The 26,051-nt window shown below is 35.0% G+C and overlaps 1 protein-coding gene across 4 annotated transcripts in view; it reads right to left on the reverse strand.

Moving 5' to 3' along the window:
* PHIP (pleckstrin homology domain interacting protein) overlaps positions 1 to 26,051 on the reverse strand; it is a 122,500-nt gene that overhangs the window by 39,891 nt on the left and 56,558 nt on the right. For all 4 annotated transcript variants that reach the window (XM_069598045.1, XM_069598044.1, XM_069598043.1 and 1 more), the window contains exons 15-21: positions 25,598 to 25,732; positions 12,780 to 12,908; positions 11,502 to 11,727; positions 10,317 to 10,454; positions 9,377 to 9,560; positions 6,095 to 6,212; positions 216 to 356 (exon numbers count right to left, since the gene is read on the reverse strand). In XM_069598045.1, the coding sequence (XP_069454146.1) occupies positions 216 to 356; positions 6,095 to 6,212; positions 9,377 to 9,560; positions 10,317 to 10,454; positions 11,502 to 11,727; positions 12,780 to 12,908; positions 25,598 to 25,732 (1,071 nt within the window). The remainder of the gene's footprint in view (positions 1 to 215; positions 357 to 6,094; positions 6,213 to 9,376; positions 9,561 to 10,316; positions 10,455 to 11,501; positions 11,728 to 12,779; positions 12,909 to 25,597; positions 25,733 to 26,051) is intronic.

The following is a 26,051-nucleotide window of genomic DNA, read 5'->3' on the forward strand; positions in this document are numbered from 1 at the left end:
GATGCACTTGTTTTGTGGACCTGAGGTTATGAATAACTACGCCATGCCTTGAACATACACTATGGTCTTCAGCTATCACTGCCATTTTAAGATCTAGACATACCATGTTTGAGCTACATCTACAAATATATCAATGGATGCAAAGTATAAAGGTTATATTTAAAAAAAACAAGTCAAAATGAAAACAGAAATTTATGGATGTGGCGAGCTCTCACATCTGAAGAACTTGTGCCATTTTCTATCTCTTCTGAAGGTCTAGGAGTCTCTTCTAATGCAGATCTCGTGCGGTAATTGTGTTGATTTGCCTGCTGCTTTTTGGATTCTCCAAGATCCAGGAAATGTTCATGAGCATGATTCTAGAAAAAAGTAAATTCAATTTATTTACAGTATGCTTAAAGAAAATGCTTTTTAAAAGTGACATTTTTTTCTCCATTCATGTTTAAGATTATCACATAGGTAGAATCCCATGGACAGAGGAACCTGGTGGGCTGCTGTCCGTGGAGTCGCCCATTGTCGGACACAACTGAAGCAACTTAGCAGCAGCAGCAAACTATAATACCAGCTCAAGTATTTTAACATTAAGCTAAAACACAGGTTAGTGATAGGCTGAAATTCACTTGCTGATTGATAGGTTATAAAAACCTTTTTTGATTAAGGATTCATAAAAACAGACAAAGTCTAATATTGAACTCTCTTGTATCCACATTAAAGCTATAAAACAGATAAAGGAAAGAGGACCTCAGACTGTGAGGCCTAAGTGACAGGCAAAGGCAAACTAGGAAACAAAACAGTGATCACAAAGCTAACTGGTCACTATAAGGCTTGGATACCAAGGTAACTGGCTCGCTCTCTCCTGCTGCAGGCAAATGTGAGCAGCAAATGTGGGCAAAGTCTTCTGCAGCAGAGAAAACAACTAAGAATAATCAAAATAAATGAAAGTCCAACACAGTCACAGACATGAAAAAACTCAACAAACTCAAGAATTTACACCTGAAAAAGAAACCCAACTAAAGAACATAAAAAATAAATGGAAAATACTAAAAATTACCTCCAAAAAAGAGATTGACGTCAGACTTATATATACATCATGCAATAAATCATACAATAAAAAAGGAACATTATCTTTAAAGTGCTAACAGAAAATAGTTTTGAACCTCTTATTTATATCCTCACTGCTTTGAACCTATAATTATATCCTCACTTTCCACACACCCTCCCCTTCTCATTGTTTTACAAGGATCTCAAAATTCTGTGACAGGTTTCTGGTCAAGTTGTTTCCATTAAAAAATACTGCTTTAAAAAGTAGGAATTTAAAATTGCCACACAGAGAAAAACAGATGGTCCACAAAACATTCTCCTTTCCATCAAGGTTTTGTTATCATTGCTATCATTAATTGTTCTTTGCTAAATGACTGATCAAGACAAAACAGTCCTGTGACAATTTTTCCACCACTGATGAAGACTGGGGTGCCAGGTATTGGCGATGATCTTCAGTTAGCCTTCTGAGCTTTTTGGGCACACACTGTGACCTCGCCAGCTCTAGCTGCCTTCTTGTCTACTGCTTTGATGGCACCATAGTAAATCTGTCTCATTCACAAATACCAAAATGACCCAGAGGGTAGTCAGAGTTTTCAACACACAGGCAGCTTGCCCGGAACCTTATCAACAGTGGCAGGCAGCATCAACACCTTTCAAGAATTTGGGGCTATCTTTCAGAAGATTCTTCCCAGAACAGTGACCATCATCGTCTTCAGTTCAACAATCCTGCAAGCTATGTTAGCTGTGGACAATCCAGAACAGGTGAACAGCTGACTTGGCTTGGTTGGCTCAGGATAATCACTTCAGCTGTGAAGTTAGCTGCTTCCATCGACGGGTTATTTTTGCTCTCAGGAGCAACACCACCATGGCAAGCATCTCTGACAAACATGTTCTTGACACTGATGTCTACACTGTCCTCAGAAAAGCTTCACTCAAGGCTTTAAGCGCACTTCAACAGACCTTTTTTTTTTTTTTTCACTTTAGTTCTAATGACAACTGGAGCAAAGGTGACCACATGCCAGATTTGAGAACCCCAGTCTGTGACTGGCCCACAGGGACAGGTCCAGTTCTACCTGGAGGGGCAGGCACCAAGGGCTTGTCAGTCAGACAAGTTGGTGGCCGGATGCCATTCAGAGCTTTAAGCTTCACTTCATTACAGGTGACTTTCCAACTCTTGAACCAAGACATGTTATTAGCACTTGGGTCCAGCATGTTGTCACCATTCCAATAAGAAGCTGGCACAAACACTACTGTGTTGGGGTTGCAGACAGTTTTCTTAATGTGAATCAATTCCTTAATGCCTTCTTAACTCTCCTTGCTGTAGGGTGCTCAGTGGAACCCACTTTGTTAACACCAAACAAAAACTAACATTGGTCAAGTTCATGGTTATTTTAAGGTAATTCTCTTATTCTCTCCAAAAATTTTCAGGATATTCCCTTTCAGATATTTTCAAATCTCACTATAACATGCTCACCTGAGGTTTTATATTTTTATATTTGACATTATTTTTTATTTTAGTTGGCATACTATGCATTTGCTTGGAGATTAACTCTAGAAAATTCTGGTTCATTATTTTTTTCAACTCTTTGCTCCCTCTGTATGTCTTTCTCTTCTTCAAAGACTCTTACTAAATAAAGCTTTATTACTACATACTTCTAGTGTGTATGTATGTGTATATACAACACACACATTTACAAAAACATATATATATATATATATATATATATATATATGGTTCTCACATTTCCCTCATTCTCTCCATTATTTTATCCCTTGTTGATACATTCTGGAAGAGTTCTTCAACTTCATATTCCAGCTTACTAATTCATTTTTCAGTGTTTTTTATTCAACTCATCCACTGAATTCTCCATTTCAAGGACAACAGGTTTCACCCTAATTTCTCCAACAGCACACTCCCCAAAACAGCTTGTTGCTATATCATCCTTCCAATATCGTCTCTTCTCTCTCTCAGAATAATATGCTATTTTGAGTATCTGAATATGATTGACTCTGGTTTCACAAGTGTGCTGGGTGGCATTTTCAAAGGGAAGGAAAAAGAAAAAATAATCTAGGTCTTGCTCTGTCTTCTAAAAAAAGCATCTGTATATATGCATGGGGGGATAGGTGTGTACCTCAAGACTTGTGATACTGCAAACCCAAGTCCAGGCATCCCTGCCACTCCATCCCTTCCACTTTGCAGCTCTTGTCATGTCTTTCCAGCACTGTGGCTATACTCGTGTTGGGGCTATTACTTGTAAAAGCCAAGTGAAATCAAACACATCTTCTCATGCTAACATTCAAAATTTACTCCACGCAGATTCTCTCTAAAAGAATTACTGAAGGATTCTATAGTTCTGTACCCACTCCAGTATTCTTGCCTGGAGAATCCCATGGACGGAGGAGCTTGGTGGGCTACAGTCCATGGGTCGCAAAGAGTCGGACACGACTGAGCGACTTTACTTTCACTTTTCACTTTCTGTAGTTCTGTGAAAATATGTTAAAGCTATAAAAAAGGAAATGATGCTCAACTTTATCTCATATGCTTCGAGTAACTTATTGTTAAAAATGTAATGGATCTTGCTTCTTTCATTTAACATAAATATTATTTACCTACTCAAAACTATTTCATTAAGAATGCTTTTTGTTTCATTTTGTAAAGCTTTATCCACAATTCTTATTTCTTTAGGATAAATTCCAAGTCAAAGAACATGACATATCTAATGCAGAGGGAAAAGCCTGCTGTCAACCAACATCTGTTCCCCTCCTCTTGCACAGAAAATGAAATTTTCACTGTCAGACTTTCAAGTGACTAAATTCTGGCCAATGGGCTATCTGGTACAGTGCTGCAGAACAAGGTCAAAAAACCTTCATCTGGAGAGCATGTGCACCTTCTGCACCTTCCTTAATGAAATCGCCTTCCCTCCTGCAGCCTTATATGAAAATGCTGCTATCTTGAGGCCAGAAATCAAATTCACACACAAGAAAATCAGAAAAATTTGAAGAGCTTCAGTTCCCAACACAGAAGGCATCATACCAAACCTTGACCATCTACCAAGGCTTTTAAATCAGAGAGAAATACTTTTCCCTAAAGGGAAATAAATAAGAAAAACATTTTTGAGACACTCTCATTTGGGGACCACGTTCAGTTCAGTCGCTCAGTCTTGTCTGACTCTTTGCAACCCCATGAACCGCAGCACACCAGGCCTCCCTGTCCATCACCAACTCTCAGAGTCCACTCAAACTCATGTCCATTGAGTCGGTGATGTAGCCAACCATCTCATCCTGTGTCGTCCCCTTCTCCACCTGCTCTCAATCTTTCCCAGCATCAGGGTCTTTTCAAATGAGTCAGCTCTTCGAATCAGGTGGCCAAAGTATTGGAGTTTCAGCTTCAGCATCAGTCCTTCCAATGAACACCCAGGACTGATCTCATTTAGGATGGACTGGTTGGATCTCCTTGCAGTCCAAGGGAGTCTCAAGTCTTTTCCAACACCACAGTTCAAAAGCATCAATTCTTCGGTGCTCAGCTTGCTTTATAGTCCAACTCTCACATCCATACTTATTGTCAAAATCAACTTTCTAATTGCTTTCTCAACAGTTTTTCTGCATTAACTTATATCACTCCCCTACACAGTCAGTACCCTCTATTATTAGAGGAAAAAAATTAATGCAACTCTGAGGTGTAAGGTAGCATCTCACAATGTGTACATCTGTGATTATCAATGTTATTAGTCGCATGGTAAGTGCTTTCAAACCTTTCTCCATTCTCATAAAATGTGAAAAACAAAAATGAGGTCATGTTATAAATATTACTGTAACACTTGCTTTCTTTCACTAAACAAATACATCATGAGTATTTCTCCACAGCAATGGAGTGAACTCTAACTTCTTTAAAAAAAAAACTGTATAATATTCCATGCATATGTCCTGACATCCTACCTTTCTTCTGCCAACAGACACTAAAGTTGTTTCAGTGTTTGCCGCCAGAGACAGTGAATATCTGCATGCACACGTGCATGCACACATTCACATCAATCCTTTCCTTTCTAAAACAGCCTCTGGAGAACCACTATTAAAAGATAAGCACATCCTTTTAATTTTATAGAATTACCATATCCTATCCATGAAAGTGGTAGCAATAGCTTACAATCATTATACGAATTCATGTCTTCACATCTTTGGAGTCAGAAGAAAGGAAACTAAAAATAGGTATGCTTTCTGGCCACCATGAAAACAACCACCACCGCAACCAACAAAAAACTTAAAAAATAAAAAATTATTTCAAATTATACTAACAGAAATTCTAGCAGGGCGGGGTCCTACTGTTGCCAAGGTAGGATACTCTTACCTACAGGAAAACATAAAGTGGCAAGGACTACTTGAGTTCTGTGAAGGGTTACAAAACAGAAGAGAGAGTTATAATAAAGGAGACTACTTCAGAACATCTGAGGAGCTCAGATAAGAGGACAGAGTACAAAGCTGGGTCAAGAGACCAGTCATCCTTTGACACACTAGCAGTTAAGTCCATCTCTCCCCCAGATTAGGGCATAACCAACTGAAATCCACTGGACTGAAAATTTTTTCCACAGTAGGATGACAAAAAAACCAACAGGGCAAACTAGGAGGGACAATTTACCTCTCTTAATGGAGAAAATGAGAACTACTATTTATAGCAGCATAGCTGACGATTATCTGCAATAACCAATTGGTGCGAAACAGTTTAAAAAAAAAAAAGACAAAAATTTAAACCAAAACACTGTTTTAGAGTGTGCCACCAAAGGCAAAACTAAAAAAAGACCTTGCTTAGGGTTAAGGTGTAAATTTATTGAATTTAACAGGCATATTACAATTGGAATTTGAGACAAATGTACACTAGAAAGTATGACATGTATAAAGATTCAAAGATAATCTAAAGATAACTGAGAATTAACTATGTTAACTTTATTTCATTAGTTAAATAGCCTATCTATAATGTTCACATCTTTAATTACAAAACCACCTTTAAATGGTCATTATGTTAATGAAGCAAATATTAGGCATCAAAGTAATCACTATTTACCTTTGAGACAGTGGGCATTTTATTCTCTTTCGGAACTGTCAAGTGTTTTCTCTTCTCTTCTGATCTGTAAGTCTTTATTTCTTCTTCTCCCTTCGCAGTTCTCCATTCTTCTTGCCTACTGAAAGAGAATTCAAAGCCACATATCCTAATCTATAATTTTTATAACCACTTTCTCCCCAAAGGAAATGTCAGGCATCAATGTTTTCTTTTCATATTAGGGATGTGATAAAGATTTCTGAGCTTCAATTCAAAGACTGTGAGTTCTGGACATTTAGTATTAAATGACTGGATGTCTTTCCAGTAGGAAAGAAAGAATCTGTCCACTTGAACTTGATACTACCATTTCTGCTGTGGTCATTGGCAAATAAAGTTTTAGGATCTAGGAACACTGTCAAACATTAAAAACAGAATTTAATTATGACAGTGTTGGGCTTATGCTATGACAATCTTAATGTATCACAAAGATAGCTGGAATCTACAAACAGAATTTAATTATGACAGTGTTGGGCTTATGCTGTGATAATCTTAATGTGTCACAGAGATAGTTGGAATCTACAAACAAACAAACAAACAGAAGCACAACAGATCTTTGAGGGAGATCTACTATTACTCCCGAAGCCCTGAAAGAACTGCATTCTCTCCAATGAAAGGAAGGTCAGGCCTCAGTCACTGAAAACACTTCAACTCTATCCAGGTATCAAGCTGAATTTGAGGAACAGACTGTGAAGTTAAATTTCATAGAACCTGAACTCAGAAGGACAAGAGAATTTTTTTAGAATTTTAATTCCTTAAAATTTCTAAGTTTCTGAACTGCAAGGGTATTTAATCTCTGAACTTTAATTTTTCCCTGGAGTTAACACAGTTGGAAGGAAGTTAATATTCAAACTTGGAAGTGCCCTATAATGTTGATATTGTATTACTAGGGTGAATTAATGCTGTCATTTTATACTTAACTGCAGAAACTCTAATGCAGCTGGTTGGAATTCTAAATGGAAATGAATGAACTTAAATCTTGTGAAAAGAACAGCCTTGGATTTAATTTCATTTGTTTTTTTTTTTTTCAATTAAACTTTTTATTGAGATAATTGTACATTTACACACAGTTCTAAGAAATAATACAGAGAGGTTCTTTGTATCCTTTACCCAGTGCCCTCCAAAGGAGGTATCCTCTAAAATTATAGTACAACACCATAACTTGGATCTGGATATTGAATACAATCCACTGATATTCAGAATCACCCAGTTTTATTCTACTCGTGTGTGTGTGTGTATTTAGTTCTATCCAAGTTTATCACACGTGCAGGTTTCTGTATCCATTGCCCCAGTCAAAATACAGAACATTTTCATTACCACAAAGCTCCCTTGAGTGCCCTGCTAATGATCACATCCACCTTGCTTTTCTCTCCTCAGCCCCTGCTCCCCACAGTGTCTAGCAACCACTGGTCTGTTCTCTCTATATACTTTTGACATGTCAAGAGTAGTCCCTAAGCGGAATACTGCATTATCAGCATAAAGCCCTCAAGACTCAATCAAGATTTGTACCAACAGGCTGGTTCTGTTTAATGAAGTCATATTCTATGGTGTGGATATACTGTAGTTTGCTTGATTATACACTCAGTGAAGGACATCTAGGGTACTCCCAGGTTTGGGCTATTGGGAATAAAGCTGCTATACATTTGTGTAGAGGTTTGGGGGTTAAAATAAGTTTAATTTCTTTGGGGTCAGTTCCCAAGAGTGCAATCAACGATCTTGTGATAGTCTAGGCTTCTATGGAAAACGCCCAACTGTTCCAGAGGGGCTGCACTGTTTGGCATGCGTTGCTGGTGGTAGGAAGAGTGAACCAATTTCACTAGGATGCTCTAGAAGAAAATCCATTTTATAATGGCCCAGTGCTATGCCTGTTTGTAATGTATACATTCTGCTCTGCATTTTAAAGAAGCAAACCACTGCTCACATGGAGAGAAATACCGTGGCCCAGTGCTACCTGTACTGAAGTTCAGTATAAGGAAGCAAACATTCATGCAGATAAAAGTTATGTTCTTCACAGCTGTATCAATAATAGAAGTAATATTCTAATTTCCTATTTTATTCTTCTGAGTTATTTTTCAAATAGTCAGATCTGTTTTTAAAATGATGGGTGTTACTCACTGTACCCTATTCAAACCTTAACATTATAATTAACAAGTAGACATGAATATAACTAAAAATACACTGAGTTAATTTTTAATAAGAACATCTGAGTGGGTTTGTCATCAGATAAAATTATGGTTCAAATTTAAACTTCAGGTGTATAATCCTAAAACTTAAAACAAATTTGAAGTACCATCCAATCAAAAAAGCATAATCAGATTAAAAATATTTTAACTATACAATTACTCTCTTAAGAACTAGATAATCCTAAAATCATATTTTATCCTTTTTTATTACAGTATAGTATTAGAATATACAGTAAGTATTAGTTGGGGTTCAAATGGACCTCATTCATGAGTATTTCATTACTAAAGAATCAAAAGGAATTGGATATAAACTTCTCTCACAGCAAGGACCTTGAGAATAGGATTACATTAAATCAACACTTTTCAACTTTACATGCATACTTTTAAATGGGCTTCCCCAGTGGTTCAGCTGGTAAGGAACTCGCCTGCCAATGCAGGAGATGCAGTAGACGTGGGTTTGAGTCCTGGGTTGGGGCAATCTCCTGGAGGAGGGCATGGCAACCCACTCCAGTACTGCCTTAAAAATATAGACAAGAGGAACCTGGTGGCCTACAGCCCATAGGGTGGCAAGAGTCAGACATCACTGAAGCCACTGAGCACACACACATGTATTTTTCAATATATAAAAAGAAATCAATAATAACCTATCAATAAATAATATATTTTCACTTTCCATGTGAATGACATGGTGTGAATGATTAGTAAAATCCATAGAAAATTCAGTTGTAACAAACTTCATGAAACGTGTTTTAAGATACAATTAAGCAAGACAAACTAAAGTTCAAATGTGCTACTCAGTAAAATCTCATGTATTTGTTCAAGCCAAATTTATAATTCCCCCATTCACTTTAACAACTCCTACCCCCTTAAGTGTCATTTATTTGAATCATCCTAGGAAGGGACATTTACTGAAATTTAACTTTTCTCCAGAGTCACGAATAGTTTAAAAACATTAGCTCTTTTTCAGATAAATTTAAGACAAATTAGAGCTGGAAAGGTACTCTGAAGACCAACTCAAAACGAATACAAACAACTGTGGTACATCAAAATTCGTAACTCCCCTTACCTGGCTACACCAGATGATAGCTCAGGTACTACCACCCTTCGACTCCAAGCTACAAGATCCCGCTCTGTGGCTATTTCACTTCTTGGTGCATTACTGTGCATCTGCCGTACACCTTCGATTTGACCACTACGCCTTAGTCCTACATTAGGTGGTGAATGAACCTCTGAGGTAGAACTTGTAGAGCCTAAGAGCAAAAATTAATATAGAAAGCTCTATTTAGAGATATTTCTCCATTAGCTTATAACAGGAAACAAACAAACCAAAAAAATACCAGGAGAAAAAAAATCCATACTATCTTTCACATGAAACTTCATACTATGGCAAATAATCAAATCACCAAATCAGGAACTAAACCACAAGCAAAGTTTAATGAAAACAAAATAAGGTTATTTAGCTGACCAGGTAAGTTTATGAATCATAACTACTATCTCCAAAGATGTAAAATCATTGTTTTTAAAAAATGCCCACTGTATGTTTTGGGGAAAACCAGGTAAGAAGCAAAAATAGACAAACCCAAGGACATTTACAGTTCATAATAAATCTGCTTTAAATTTTCTCTAAAATTTAGTAATATACAACAATAAGGGTGGTGAGATGTTCAAGAATGTTGCTTTGAATGTATTCTACTCTCAAAGAAATTTATTCAAGAACTTTATTTGAAGAAATTTATTTTTAACATTTTTCTAAGTTAAACATGTTCATTACAAGAAATTTGTAAGAATATACCTATTAAAAAACTCATTGTCCACAGTTTGAAACCTTATATTATGAATATTTTCTTAGGTCATTAAATATTCTTCAAAAGCATGATTATGCTTATTTTGGCAGTCAAATAGTTCATATCATGGATTTACTATATTTGTTAAATTGTTTCTCTAGTGTTGTAGGTTTAGACTGTTTTAATTTTTTAAATATTGCATTTAAAACAGTCCCTCCGTACCTCTACTTAAACGGCTGGTATTACTGATAGCTGCTTCACCAGAACGTCTCAGGTCTTGCTCCTGCTGTAGTCTTTGAATCATACTGTCCAGTGGGCTGATCTCCTGGTTTGCTTGCTGACTTAAAACTTGATTCAGTCCTATGTAAATCACAAAAATGCTAAGGATACTTCAAACCATTTCATTCATCAACCTCACTTTGAGTCCAGAATTAAACACAAATTTTGCTTGAATAAAAGACCTAAAACGAATAACTGTAAGTGATAAGGGAGAGAGAGGAAAAAAAGGAAAAAAAAAAAGGAAACATACTCCCTTCAAATTTAATTTATTAAAAATAACAACGATGATGTAACTTTTACTAAGTGTTTACTATGATTCAGGTACTCAAAATCCTTATAATATCACAAGTCCATAGGTATTATTAATTCTACTTTGTCTATAAAGTAGAACTAATAATACCTATAAGGTGGTTATGTATAAAGTGGAATTAGTGGTATTATAAAGTGAAAACCAAAATAACTGTTCAAAGTCATATATCCAGTTAAGTGGCAAAACAAGGATTTAATCTTAGATCTTTTTAAAAAAGGCAAACCTGATAGTAACTAATGTTAACTTCCACCCTCCAAAACAGCAACACTTTTCATTCCTATCTTGCTTTTAAACTTTCAAAAGTTGATCACTTCTTAAAACAATCTTCAATGTGAATAGGCTATCTAGTCTTATTTGCTATCTCACACCACACTATATTATTCACCTTAATAACATTCAACATGATTAACTATAGATTTGTTCATAACTGTTTTCAAACCTATCTCACTCCATAAGAACAAGGAATGCATTTGTTTAATTCATTACTGAATACCACAGCTTAGCAAGTGTCAGGGACAGAGGAGATTTACAATGTATGTTGCCAAATGAATAAATGAACTGACTTATCCCATACCAAATACAGATTTACTCTATTAGTCCCCAGAAGGTTATAAACAGATACAGCCCCAAATTAATTAAACCTCCAGTGTTCCTTAACTGTCTTACAATACTTAAGTATCATTCAAAGAACTTTTAAAAGAATATAAAAAATCATTTTACTTATTTGTTCAAAACAATTAAAACAAAGTTCTACCCAATTAGCCATTTTAAAAAATTTCAAAAGGAAAATCTGGATGTCTACTCAAATGATCATTTACCTGAGGAAGTTACCCCCATTTGAGGGATGAGCTGCTCCTCCCTGCAATTTTCACGACCAGGAACTAATCTCTGATATCTTGATGGATGAGGATTACCATCAACATCAACCAAAAAAGGCGGTGGCATGAGATGAGGTGCTTGCTGAGTCTGTTCATCTAACACAAAATTGTTGGCATCACGAATAAGGGGCCGATAATCACTATGAAAGAACATCTGATCTGCAATCTATAAAAAGAAAGACCCATAAAAGATTGGACAAAGAAAATTTTATCATTATAGATTTCTAAGGGAAGGCAAATTTTAAATATAAATCATGATATTAAACAATATAAAAGAATAATATTTTCTAGAATTAATTGTAAATAAATCTGTATCTGTACTTTCTGCATTAAATTTTATGATTAGAAAAGTAGATACTATGAATTTTCCCTTGAACAGGAAGAGACTGTATTCATAAAAAACATTAAAAGTAACGTAATTTGAAATTAGATGGTAAAATTAAATCCAGGCATAAATCTTTCAACAGTACCTTTACTCTTCCAGAGCTACCATGATTTATCTTGTTTTTAAAGTGACTACATATGGTCATTTGATTTAGTATTTTTACAATGAAAAATCAATTTATTCTTTGAATTAAACTCGTCAATGAAACCAAACTAATACAATTTAAGAAAATCCGTAAGTATACAGTAAGCATGGTTTATATAATATTAAAAACTAACATCTCTAAAATTTCTGAAATAAAAATTCATACCTAAGACACCTAACTTCAAAATTTTATCATTTAATTTGGAACTTCTTAAACCTGAACTTCCATTTTTATTATAACATTTTAAACAACTCTACCACAAATAAACAATTTAAATCTTTTAGTCACTAATCTCAGATAGGATCTTCAATATTTTTTAAAAATTAGCTACCATCAAAGTAGGCCATACATTTTTTTGAGAACCACATAAAAGCCACAGAACTGTACCCAGATAAATGCATATTATCCACATAAGTAAAACATTTTACATAATTTCAACAAATCGCTCTATGAACATCTCCCATACACACACACACACACACACACACACACGATATATCTTATATACTCCAACCTAAGAACTGCTATCTAGATTGTTCTAGCTGGCTAAGTAAAAAGTTATTTTTTCTGAAATATAAAAATTATAACTTCCCTCCATGAAATATAACCCCTATACATCTATGGACTTAAAAGCAAACAAACAAACAATTAGAAGGAGTAGATATATAGAGGCATCATCATACTCTACCTTGTCATATTTGCTACTGGAGCCAAAGCCAAAAATCAAAAGATGTCCATGAGAGTCTGTGCATGCAAAATGCTGACCATCAGGAGAGCATTTGCAGTCAAATACTGCACCATGTCCTTGGCCTTCAATCTGAAATGCATTTAACCAACAATCAGAAAACTGCCATTAAAATATAAAGAACTGATTGGTGACTATTGTTACTAAAATTCTATGGTAAGAGATATATAAGTATATATCCTATTGAAGTAAAGATAAAACACAGTATAGTACAAAATTTGTGAATATTCATGAAAAGTGCCAGACTAAAAGCCTTGAAAACCAATGTATTAGCTTTATCCATAGACCAGACACAAGTCAGGAAATAGAACACCACCATTCTCCCCCACCCATAGAATTCTGCTTCATGTCTTTAACCCAGATTTAAAATGTAATTGCACCTTAGAGTCCATCTTATCTGTATTTAATCAAGCTGTTTCAGCAAAGGCTGACAATGTGGAGTAACTGTAGTGATTTTTGTAACTCTTGAAGTAATAGCCAGAGATCACTGCTCACAAGACACGAAATTTTTCTTTTTGGTAATAAACTCCCTTGATGGTCTGACTCATTTTTCAAATGGTGAATTTCAAAGGTTAAAGAAAAGGTTTTTTTTACCTGATAATTGTTTTCTGTTTTCCAGTTCCATTAATCCAGAACGAATGGGTTTCTCCCTGCAACCTGTCAATCAAACAGAGGTGGCCAATCACCACTCTGAATTTTTTGCTCTCAGTGCTTCTTCAGACTATGTTCCAGTTGAAAACTTCTTTAGCAGTGTTCTGAAAGAGTAAAAATTCTACCCTATCTAAAGCACATCTAGGGACTGAATTTCAGAAAACAACTAAAATAGGGAGTTGACTCCCTAACAAATAACAACTAAGGATGATTTTCAACAAATGTGACTGGATTTCTGGATTAGCAGAATCGGAACACACACACATTATCAGGTAAGAAATACCTCCTCTCTGTTCCGGTATCCACTGATCTAGAACAAATTGAGTTTTATTAGTAATATCCCCAAATCCCAGTAAATGCTTGGAAAAGAGAGAAGCGGTCATTTTCTGCAGTGTTAAAAATATGGCATAGGGATATATGTATAGTTCACCAAGTACAGAGTGCAATTAAAACTCAGAAGAATAATTGACTTCTCACAGAAGAACAGCTGACTTCTCGAGGCAAGTTTGCATTCTGGTCAAGAGAAAATGTTCCAAAAGGAAGGGCTCTGCCTGAGAAGTTTCCACAGTACAACAAACAGGTTTACCTCATAAAGAAAACTGGTTTTTCCTCCGGCTTGCTGAGAAGAAGGGATGAGGACACTGGTGCTTACTAACGCTGTTTTAAGCGGTGATACTAACAGAAGAGCAGTCACTTTCCTTAAGATTGAATCACATGAAAGAAACTTGGTGGAACAATCTACGTCTAATACACTAAAAGATATACACGAAAGCAAGAAAGTGAATGAGTGAAACAGGATCATTTCCTGGTTGTGAAGAATCCTGGAGGATAAGTTAACAGAGGAAGGAACTGATTCCAACTCTACTTTAGAACTATTCAAAACTGAGAAAGAGAAGAACTACTTCTCCAAATCAACCTAAGTGTGTTAGCAGCCAGACAGCTTTGTATTTTCTACAACATGAAAGGCTACAAGTATAAATGTCTGGATTCACATCTCTATTTTTCAGTGCTGTTTAGGGAAATCAAATGTTACAAGAGCTGTTATAAATGAGTAACTAATCACACAAACAAAAGTTTACCTCCAAATAGAATTTTACATAAGAAAATCAAGACCAAAGAATGAAAACTGTCTTGATCATGTGTTGTCATTTTTTTTTTGCCTCAATTCCCTCAAAATGTCATAAAAGACAAAAAGAAAACAAACCAAAAACCCCAACTACTCTATAAATCTTACATAATAATTGCTTCCAATTCTAAGTATGCAGTAGAACAGAGGAAGGAAAAGATCTGCAAGTCTGACTCAGCAATGCTAAAGGGTATCTGACAGACACTCCTAAGTATAGCATCCTTTATGTAACATTTAGGCAATCCTGCTCCACATTTTCCTTTTGGGGTGTCCGGAGGGAAGTTGTCACGAGGATTAATCAACCCTATATCCGTGCTATCTACCAATGTTTACAGTTAGCAGAATATCTCTAAAAGAATATTTGGGAGAGGTGAACTTTCAAAAAAGGAAAGAAAAAAATAGCAATCCTATTGAAGATCACTGTTTTCTTATACAGTAACACATGCCATTGTGAATATGGCACAGTGGTACTGATTTTCTTGGGATAAGCCATCTGTATAACTCCAGAGTTATGGAGAATATGAAACTGGATTTCCAAAGTACATTATTTGGATTAACCAATCATTAAAGAAAATAGATTTGCTCTACTTACAAACCAATTAGAAAAGGTACCCATCACCATCTTATTTAAAATGCCAAATTTATCTTTAGGAAAAGGTCCTCAGATAATAAACAGTCCTAACTACAAAATGCAGTCCAGGCTTTCTAGTTGATACAAAGTAGGAAAATATTTTCCTAAATAATTAAATAGGGCTTTCCCAGGTGGTGCAGTGGTTAAGGAATCCACCTGCCAATGCAGGAGACAAAAGAGATGTGGGTTTGATCCCTGGGTCTGGAAGAATCTCTGAGGAGGAAATGGCGAACCACTCCAGTATTCTTGCCTGGGAAATTCCACTGATAAAGGAGCCTGGCAGACTACAGTCCATGGGCTCGCAAAAGAGTTGGACATGATGGAATGCGCGCACACACACACACACACACACACAACTAAATATACCCTAGCTATTTTTATGATTTATACTATGATTAACTATGCCAACCACAAAAAAATAGTTCAATACTTCTCTCTGAAAAGAAATTTTTTTCAGATTCTTCTAAACCAGGGTCAGAATGTATACGATTAAGAATACTTAAAGAAAAAATTTAATAATAAAGGCAGTGTTTGAATATGCATGTTTAACTAGAAATCAATGAGACCTACATTCAAAAATCAAATGGAATAAGTATCCTTTCTTTTCATATTAAAGCTATAAAGTTAAATGAAGCTATATTATGCATCCACTATACTTCAATTAAAAATATATTTAAGAAATAAAGTTAATGAACCTATCATAAAATTAAATGCTCAACAGGAGAGTAAGTCAACATAAAATTTAATATTACGTATAACTTATTCTAGTACTGATAATCATGCTCTAATAAGTTTAAAAACAGAAAAGAAAAAAAACCACCAAATTTCCAAAATAAGTAAAGTCGCTCAGTCGTTTCCGACTCTTTGCGACCCCATGGACTATAGCCGACCAGGCTCCTCCATCCATGGGATTCTCCAGGCAAGAATACTGGAGTGGGTTGCCATTTCCTTCTCCAGGAGATCTTCCCAACACAGGGATCGAACCCGGGTCTCCCGCATTGCAGGCAGACGTTGTGGCTCAGATGGTAAAGCATCTGCCTGCAGAAGGAAATGGCAACCCACTCCAATATTCTTGCCTGGAGAATCCCACGGATGGAGGAGCCTGGTAGGCTATAGTCCATGGGGTCGCAGAGTCGGAAACGACTGAGCAACTTTGCTTATTTTGAAAATTTGGTGTTTTTTTTTTCTTTTCTGTTTTTAAACTTATTAGAGCATGATTATAAGTACTAGAATAAGTTATATGTAATATTAAATTTTATGTTGACTTACTCTCCTATTGAGCATTTAATTTTATGATAGATTCATTAACTTTATTTCTTAAATATATTTTTTAATTGAAGTATAGTGGATGCGTAATATAGCTTCAACTATTCCCCTAATATCAAGCATGCTTGCTACACACTATGGGACATATGTGAACAAAGACCACACAATAAAACTCATACTTATTAAATCACAATAAAGAAAGCTGAGAAAATCAATGAGACAATGTTTACTTATTAATGCAAAAACTTAAAGAATAGGAGTTGAAAAAAATAGAAAAATATATTAACTATGATAAGGATATTTTGTTCTTTTTTAAAGTTAAAAGTTGAAAAGACCAGAAGTTAAAATGACTCCTTTGTAGGAAAATTCTCATACTGACTGAAGAATTCTAGAAATATTTTCAAGAAAGAAGCAGCACAATCTTGTTAGAGGCTTATATTCAACTTGGAAAAAATTAAATCGATATAAAAACTTATGAATTAAGAGCTTTGATGATGACAGAACTGTCATATTTGATGAAGAATGTTGTTGCTTTAGTTGCTAAGTTGTGTCCGACTGTTTTGCAATTCCTGGACGGTAGCCCTCCATGCTCCTCTGTCCATGGGATTTCCCAGGCAAGAATACTGGAATGGGTGAGTTGCCATTTACTCCTCCAGAGGATCAACCTGCCTCAGGGAGCGAATCCGAGTCTCCTGCATGGAGAGGTGGATTCTTACCACTGAGTTAACAGGAAGCCCTTAATGAAGAATACTAATACTCTTTTCAAGGCAGAATACACTCCAGAACTTCTAACACAATTATTGTGAAGCAGACAGATGAAATTTAAAGGAGACAGAAGAGTGAGGCCCAAGAATGAAAAGACCTCTCCTCTAGTAATGGGTTCATCACTTAGTATCTCTGGGAAATGACAGATCATTTAAATGATCACTAGAGTCCTACCCAATTCTAAAGTCCTTTACATCTAATTTTCAAGAAGCCTTTTGGAAGAATTGGATAATCTGGAAATGAGGTATGCTAAAAGCACCAGGATGCAGACTAAAATTACAGGGTCTAGGTTACATCAACTGTGAGGAACACCTACAGAGATGAATACAAGAAGTATGAATTTCTAAGGAACTCAATCAGGATGGTTAAAACATGGGCTGTCTTAGGCAGAATCATCTTCTTAATGGAATTACCCCAAGTCTATGACCAGGGTCAATTTTTGGGTGGCTCAGATGGTAAACAATCCACCTGCAATGCAGGAGACCCAGGTTCGATCCCCGGGTTGGGAAGATCCCCTGTAGAAGTGAATGGCTACCCACTCTAGTACTTCCCTCATTGCTCAGTTGGAAAAGAATATGCCTGCAATGCAGGAGACCCAGGTTCAATTCCTGGGTTAAGAAGATCACCTGGAGAAGGAAATGGCAATCCACTCCAGTTTTCTTGCCTGGAAAATCCCATGGACAGAGGAGCTTGGCAGGCTCCAGTCCATGGGGTTCCAAAGAGTCAGACACAACTGAGCAACTAACATTTTCACTTTAAAATATATCATTTTTAAAACTATACTATTGATTAGAAGAGAACAAGTATCTCGCCTAGAAAATACTCAATTAAAAATTATGAATTTTTAAAAATACCCTAATACTTTTATGAGATAGACTCACATCCCAAGAATCAAACAGCTGAGAAACTAAACTTACGCTAAGAATTACCTGTAGAAATGGAGAAGGAAATGGCAATCCACTCTAGTACTCTTGCCTAGAAAATCCCATGGATGGAGAAGCCTGTAGGCTACAGTCTATGGTAGGCTACAGTCTATGGGTTCGCAAAGAGTCGGACACGACTGAGCAACTTCACTTTCACTTTTACCTGCAGAAATCCCTTCCTTATGTTTAAAGAAACTTTAAAGCTTATCAACCCAGAAAAGAATAAACTTAATTAAGAATGTGCATGAGATACTGGAGACAGACACTGTCATACCTATGATCAAAATATGCTTTGGTCACCTTCTAACTATTACTATGAAAGTGAAAGTGAAGTCGCTCAGTCGTGTCCGACTCTTTGCGACCCCATAGACTGTACCCTACCAGGCTCCTCTATCCATGGGATTTCCCAGGCAATAGTACTGGAGTGAATTGCCATTTCCTTCTCCAGGGGATCTTCCCAAACCAGGGATTGAACCCTGGTCTCCCGCATTGTAGACAGACACTTTACCATCTGAGCCACCAGGGAAGTCTACTACTACTACTACAGTTAAGTGTAAATAAATAATATATCTTATTTATTAGATAAGGGAAAAAAAATCACACTCCAATGGTCCAGGTATCAAATTACTTTAAAAGATCATTTCTAAATATTTACTTTAACATTATTACATATAAATTAAAAATAGCTATTTAGAATAAATGGCTCCAAGATAAATAAGTTAATATAAAAAAGAAAACTGTTTTAACTGGCTTGATAAAACCAGTAAACATATAAAGGAGATTTTGAGGAATTCTAACATTCACCAAAAGAAAAATATATTACCAAAATAAATAACTCATTTTCAAATTTAACACTATTTTGTTTACCCACATTCTGATTTCTCTGAGGAAATAAAACTGTTAATCAAGTCCTTCTTGAAATGTATTCTCTTCCTCTGGCCTCTCTGACACAGTAACAGCATACTGTCTTTGCAACACACTTTCTACAGACTAATCTCTTCCCCATTCTGCTAAACATGTTCAAGGGTTGACCCTTAGACAATGAAGGAGATTAGGGCTGCCAACCCTCTGCACAAAAAATCCACATATAACTTATAGCAGCCCTGCATATGCAGTTTCTCTATCCCAACAGTCTGCACTGTATGGATTCAACTAACCACAGATTCTAGGGTAGTACACTGGAGTATTTACGACTGAAAAAATCTGCACATAAGTGGACCTACACAGCTCAAGCCAATGTTGTTCAAGGGTCAACTGTACTTCTAAACGTTTAAACCTGTCTCTGTGAGTTAGACAGTGTTCTACATGGAAGAGCATAGTTCTTTCTCTCTACAACTAGCCTTTCCAAGTAGTCTATCTCCAGCGCTGGCTGTCCATTAACACAAAGATAGCCCAACACTATGTCACAGCATATGAAAATATCAGTTTTCTTTCACATCTTTTCTATTTCCATTAACAGTATTACTGTTGTCAAGATTACATAAGCTCAACACTCTCCACACATTCAATTTTGTTACTCTCTAGCTCTAATATTTTTATCATCACAAAACACCAAGTCTTACATAATTTTCTTTCACAAATTTACTACCCATTCCTACAATATTTCATTATGATTTCCCTGATGAAAGCAGATTTCCACCTATCCAATTTCATACCTGAAATACTACCACTAGCAACCAACCTATTTTTCTCTTAAGTTTTTGGAATATAAAGTAATTTATAAATTACCAATTAACTCCCACTAGGTTAAATATCCTTTATGTTTACAAGTAATATGAGGGTACCAACAAGCCACTTCACTTTATGTTTTTCGTTTTATTACCCATTTTTCAAAATCTAGTCCACAAAAACTTTCTAAATTACTCTATGAACATGTCTTAACATTTTTTATTTGGTTATTGATGTATTTCTCTTACTTCTTCCTCCTCTGACCACTCACCCTGAAGTGATCCTCACATCCTTAGATGTACCAATTATCTTTCCTCATAAGCTATCTATCATTTCTAACTATTTAGCCAATTTACCTTTTCAGGTATATTTTATCTCCCCCAAAACTGCAGCAAGGTGGAGTAAAAAGACAGAGGGACGACATCTACATTTTGTGTTTATGTACAAAATAAGCACTCAAGTATCTGCTAATCAAAATGTTTATACCTGCATATTCACATTCTACAATTTTATATACTTTCCCTTATGGCTATCAAGTTTCAAATATCCCTGTGATAGCAAATCATGAAACACATCAAAAAATTACTATGTAGAAGTAATTCACCAAATAAAGTATGACAAGCTAGAGACAAGTTCACATTCATGGCAACAAATTTTAAGATATGTTTTTCATACCAAGATATAGACGAGAAAGAGAATCAAAAGAATCCCAGAAACCTGAAAGAAAATGACAGTAACTAAAGTTTATAATCAGAAGATTGAAGGTGATTTCTTATGCAGAGAGGCCGAAACAAAGACTAGAAGCATAAAAAGTTCTTTTAACAAACAAGAGTGCAAGGATATGATATCTTGTTAGATGATGATAGGTAGTGAGATAAGAGGAAAGGAAGGAGGAAAAAAGGAAAAAGATGAAGAAAGAGAGAGGAAGAGAAAGGTCTTGAAATCTTGATTCACAAGAGAACACAATACGAGACATACCTATTTCAAGCTTATTTCTCCCTTTCTTAGATACATGTAGCTGTAATTATCCAAAACTAAAACAGAAGTCACACTGAGAACATGTTAATGTCAGAAGTATGCATGTGCAAAAATTCTGAGTGGTGGATTGGCAGCCTCTGCTTGTTTGGAACGTTGCAAGGAGAAATATATTGTTCTGGATTAGTGGACACTGGAACATTTTTTTTTTTAATCTCTTAAGTAAAAGAAAGGTTAACAATTATATAAATAAGGAAAATTTGATTACATAAATGAAAACTGTTATTTGGAATTTACCCAGGAAACAACAAAAGCAAAGCAAAACTCAAATTCAGTAAAATTGCTTTCTAGCCAGAGACACTGTACTCTTCAATATCAAAACCAGACAAAGTGCAAAAACTAGAGCTTTGAAAAACATTATAGAAATAGAAAGACATGAAAAGACAGACAGACATAGCTTGAACAACAGAAATAGAAAAGAGTGCAGAAAAGATACAGCAAAAGTGCCAGACATACAACATCAGCTACTGAAATGGGATCTACAAATTCCAAATGCCCTAGTACCAAGAAGTTTCAAAGTCTCTTTTCACATCTTTTCATATCAACTTAATATTCACTTAGTTAAAGTTGTAGTTAAAACTTAGCTGTACTGTAGTAACACAAAGGGAAAAGGGGGTATAAAAACAACTCTGTTTAGGAACATTTATGGTCATATTAAAACTTCTAAACTTGCCTCTCTCTTTCAGAGAATGGGGAATATTACAAAAGCCCTCAACTTTAGTTAAGAGAGTTTGTACACATTTTCAAGTTATTTGGAGGATTGATTTATCTGCCTCTTCACATTTAATAGGACGTTAGAGCCTCTTAACTAGAATTCAGAACAACCCTTATCAAAACAAGATAAAGTTTATCTCCTGCCACTGCCAAAGACAAAATGTGGGATTGCTCAACTCTGTGCAATTAGTGCTATCAACCTTCAATAAAATATCCCAAAATACTCAATCTTTGCCCAGAATACTTAAGCTACATAGGATCTGAAAATATGAATAACTGACTAAGTTTTTAGATGAACATAAGTAAGCCTAGAATTAGTATTTTGTTGTTGTTGTTCTTTGAAGAATAAAGTTATCTCACGTTAATCTTCTCTAGCTTTTTTTCTCTGGTTCGTTAAAAAAAGAAAAGGGCTCAAACTTTCCGCCTTACACAGTATGCTTTTTCAACAAATACTTTTAAAAGTTTATGTTAAGACTGTTTTATTTTTAGTTAAAAGATGGAACAGAGGGGCAGGAGAGAGCAAGGAGCATGTACTTGTCTATTCCATACTATGTCCGGAGTTAAACCATCTCACTCATCATACACTGCTTAGAAGTAACAAAAACAAACCCAACACAAACCCCTTCAAGTGCTTTTATCATGCAGATCCTCTATTAAGAGGAAAGCTAGCAATGAAAGTAAGGAAAAAAACCCCATCAGTTTTTCTAGACAATAATAAGTTAGGGAATTATGTAAGCAGACAAGGAATTAAAACATTTTTATCTCAATTCTCAATCTTAACTCTTTTAATCTGTTTACAGATTTAGGTGGTCTTAAAAAGATTTTAAAAACTGTGCTTGATACAGAAAAAAAAAGGAATTAGAATATTTATCTGAAGGATATCATGCGCCATACTAAAATGTTTTCTTATTTTAAAATCTATTACCTTTATTAATAAATTTGTTAAATTATAATTACTATATGTGAAACATGGATTTTTAAAGATACTTTGAAGATATCAGGTTTTTTTAAAGTTTTTTTTAAATTTCTGTTAACAGGCGAGAAAAGGGCAGTAAAATGCTGATTAATACAAAATAATTTTTGTCACAGGATTTCATTACATTTTGTAAAGGTATAAATTTCAAGTACAAAATTCAAAGCAGTAGTCTCAAAATATACTTGATATTTTTAAGAATTTGTATACAGAACTTTTGTTCTTTTAAAGGTACAATTTATATCCCTTATTTTCTGGCTTGATGGCAAATTCTAAGCTTCAGTTTTGAACTCACATGAAATAGTACTTACTCTGAACACGTTGTGTCAACTTTAACCACTCCTAGTCTGAAAGTGGGGTATACTCCACTAGAATTAGCCATCCTTTAAATCACCCAAGCACTGTAACGAGTCCCTCTACATGGTGTTCACAAAGTGTTTAGTAAACTGAACTTATTTACCTAATACAATTAAATATGTACGATTTAATACCATGGGTTGAATTTGTGCTTGTCAAATTTTATGTTATTTTAGTAACTCAAAAACTTACTGATTAGCTACACACAGCCAAAGAGTTACAACTATAGCCAAAACTCAACATTCATGAGAGCAGACAGTGAACACAAGCTTCTACTTCTCCCTCAAATGGTTTTTATTTTCTTAATAGCAATGCTGGATGCTTTATCTTCTATCTGCCTATAGATTAAAAAAAAAATGAAATAAACAAAGGAGTGAAGAGCAGAAAGTAGGGCACTTAGATAACTTATAAATGAAGAGACAGGATAAAACCATCAAGCTAAATAATAAGATCTCAAAAGATCTACCTCAAAGCTATCATTATGAAAATATGTTCCTTCTGGAAATATTACTAACTGGACATAGCTGGAAGTTAGCTATATGTAAACAACCGACCATAACTAGAGACAGCATAGCATTAAGAACACATTAGCAGGGGACAAAAAAACATGGGTTTAAACGCCAAGTGCCCATACGATAGCTTAGTGATCTGGATAAACGTGGGCAAATCACTTCATCTCTGTACAGTTTCTCCATTCATAAAACCAGTAACAATAAAACCTACCCCAATTTTACTGCAAGGTTTCATGAGACCCAAATGAGGTATTATGCGTTTTGGAAGCAGAAATACTTTAGAAGCTGAAAACATCATGCAAAAAGTTAAAAGGAGTATCTGTGTTTTAACAAGATGAGGGGTAGCTCAAGTTCCAGTTTTTTAAATGCAAGATATTTTAACCCTTTTTAAAAAGCCTATTTTTTTTTCCTCATAGTTTGAAGATTCTATAGATATCATCCAATTCTATTACAAAAATCTGTTTCTTCCACCCTTTATAGGCTTTTTTCTATCTTATTCATAGAAAGAACAGGAAAATAGCTTTATCTAAAACTCTTATTAAATAAATAATACTTTTTAAGGCAGTAATGGAACTAATCCCTTGCCTAATTTCAAAGAGTATATAACATAATATGGCTGACTTCTACTCCTGGTTACATCACTAACTTTTAATGGTCTAAGAGCAAGTCACTTCAAACTTAAGAAGCTGTAGTTCTTGTATCTATGGACAAGGTGGAGTATTATTGTGATCAACTTACCTGATGAGGAAAAATTCACCTTCATAACTGAAAGGTGAGAGTAATATTCAATTTTGAGAGAAAACTTTCCCTCCAAACACTCTACTAATACATCAGAAATCTCTGAAAATATGAAACTAACATGTGTAGCCCACAATTTGTGTTCTTTTGAAGCTATAAAGGCAAACTGAGATAGGACTTCCTTATTTGACAGAGATGTTCCAAAAAGGAGCAAATCAGAAACACAAAGACAGAGAAGGAGAGAAGAAAAAATTCTTCACGCGCATAGTTAAGGATTTACTTTTTAAAAAATTCTCCTCTATATACATAATCACAAAGGAAATCCATCTATCACTAACATTTGTAATCCAAATAATTAACACTTTTTAGGAAAGAATCTGACCAATCTTGTATCTTACCTTATGAAGACTAAAGGCATATTGACAACAGCTAAAATTAATTTCTTCACTGATAAAAATTTCTTTCTTATTCTGCTTATTACACAGAAGTAACTTTACAATAATGATCAATCAAGTAGAGTGTCACTTTTATGAAAAATTTCACAAGCCATTATATTTTACAAATGACTGGTTTTTGTTAAATAGTTTTTTTGCAAAATAATTCTGGCCATACACATATTAATGCTATTGCTTTATGATTTTTTACTAGAGGCTTTTATAATTGATTTTTTAAATTTAATCATATTAAAAAAGTAAGTACATGCCTGCCTTTCTGTTTGCTTTGCTGAAAGGCATCCCTAATATACGGCAAGGGATTAAAAAAAATGTCTAGGCACACAAAGTCAGCATCTGCGGGCACTTCTGCCTTTATGGAGTAGTTAAGAGGCGTGAAACACTGCACATCACGTTTTATATGATATTAAACCACTGCAACTTAAATACTCAGCAGAAGACATCAAATATCCATTTAAGAAACAAAATGTGGAGGGAAAAAGGGCTTAACCCAAAGAAACATCTAACATACCATAATGATAAAAGGCAAGAATACCTGTTTCTTTGGTTTTAATTTAAAACTGATATACCTGAATCAAATTCTGTTGTACTGGAGGACTGCTGGTAAAATACAATGACACAGTATTTATTTATAATTTCTCCACATGGTTTTTGAAACATTTTTCTTATCTATATTGTCATTTCATACTTGTTAGTTTTTCAAAGTTTCACTATTAAAACTATCTCAAAAACTAAACTAGTTATATCACAATAAACAGGTATTGTAATATAGGCAATTTTCTTTTAAATTTAGCATTTAATAAAAGTATGGAATAAATAACTTTTTTGAAACTTAAGGTGAAAATGTCTGACCCAATTCTTAAATGGATTTCCTTTGTGATATGCAGGGGACCTGTATCAACAACTCCCCAAATCTTTAACAGCTATCAAATGAAGAGACTGATAATTACCATATTAAAATAAGATCGAATTTTGACTCCTCTTGCCAGATCCCACACTATCACATTTCCATCATGACCAGCAGAAAAGAGAACTCTTGGATCAAATGGGTGTGGCTCAAGAACAAATACCTCATCTTCATGACCCTGAAATATTTTATAAGTGTCAAAGAATTATAAATATTAAAAGATAAAAAAAATCAAACAAACACCAATATGACAACACTGCTATAAGTGGTAAAAATCTTCAAATTTATCAAATGTATAATAAAAAAGTTGAGTTAAAATAAAATCACTGTCCAGGGATTTGCTATCATCAAGTGAAACCTGTGAGTACTATTTACTGATCCAGCCCTGAATATTTAAAAAAAACAGCTAGATCTACATTTCTAAGCCAAACGTGTTTAACTGCATTTTAAAATTATTTCCATTCTCCCAAAAAGACCTGTTAGCCAGCAAGTAAGAA

The sequence above is a fragment of the Ovis canadensis genome, chromosome 8 (assembly GCF_042477335.2).
Source record: "Ovis canadensis isolate MfBH-ARS-UI-01 breed Bighorn chromosome 8, ARS-UI_OviCan_v2, whole genome shotgun sequence".
NCBI lineage: Eukaryota > Metazoa > Chordata > Mammalia > Artiodactyla > Bovidae > Ovis > Ovis canadensis.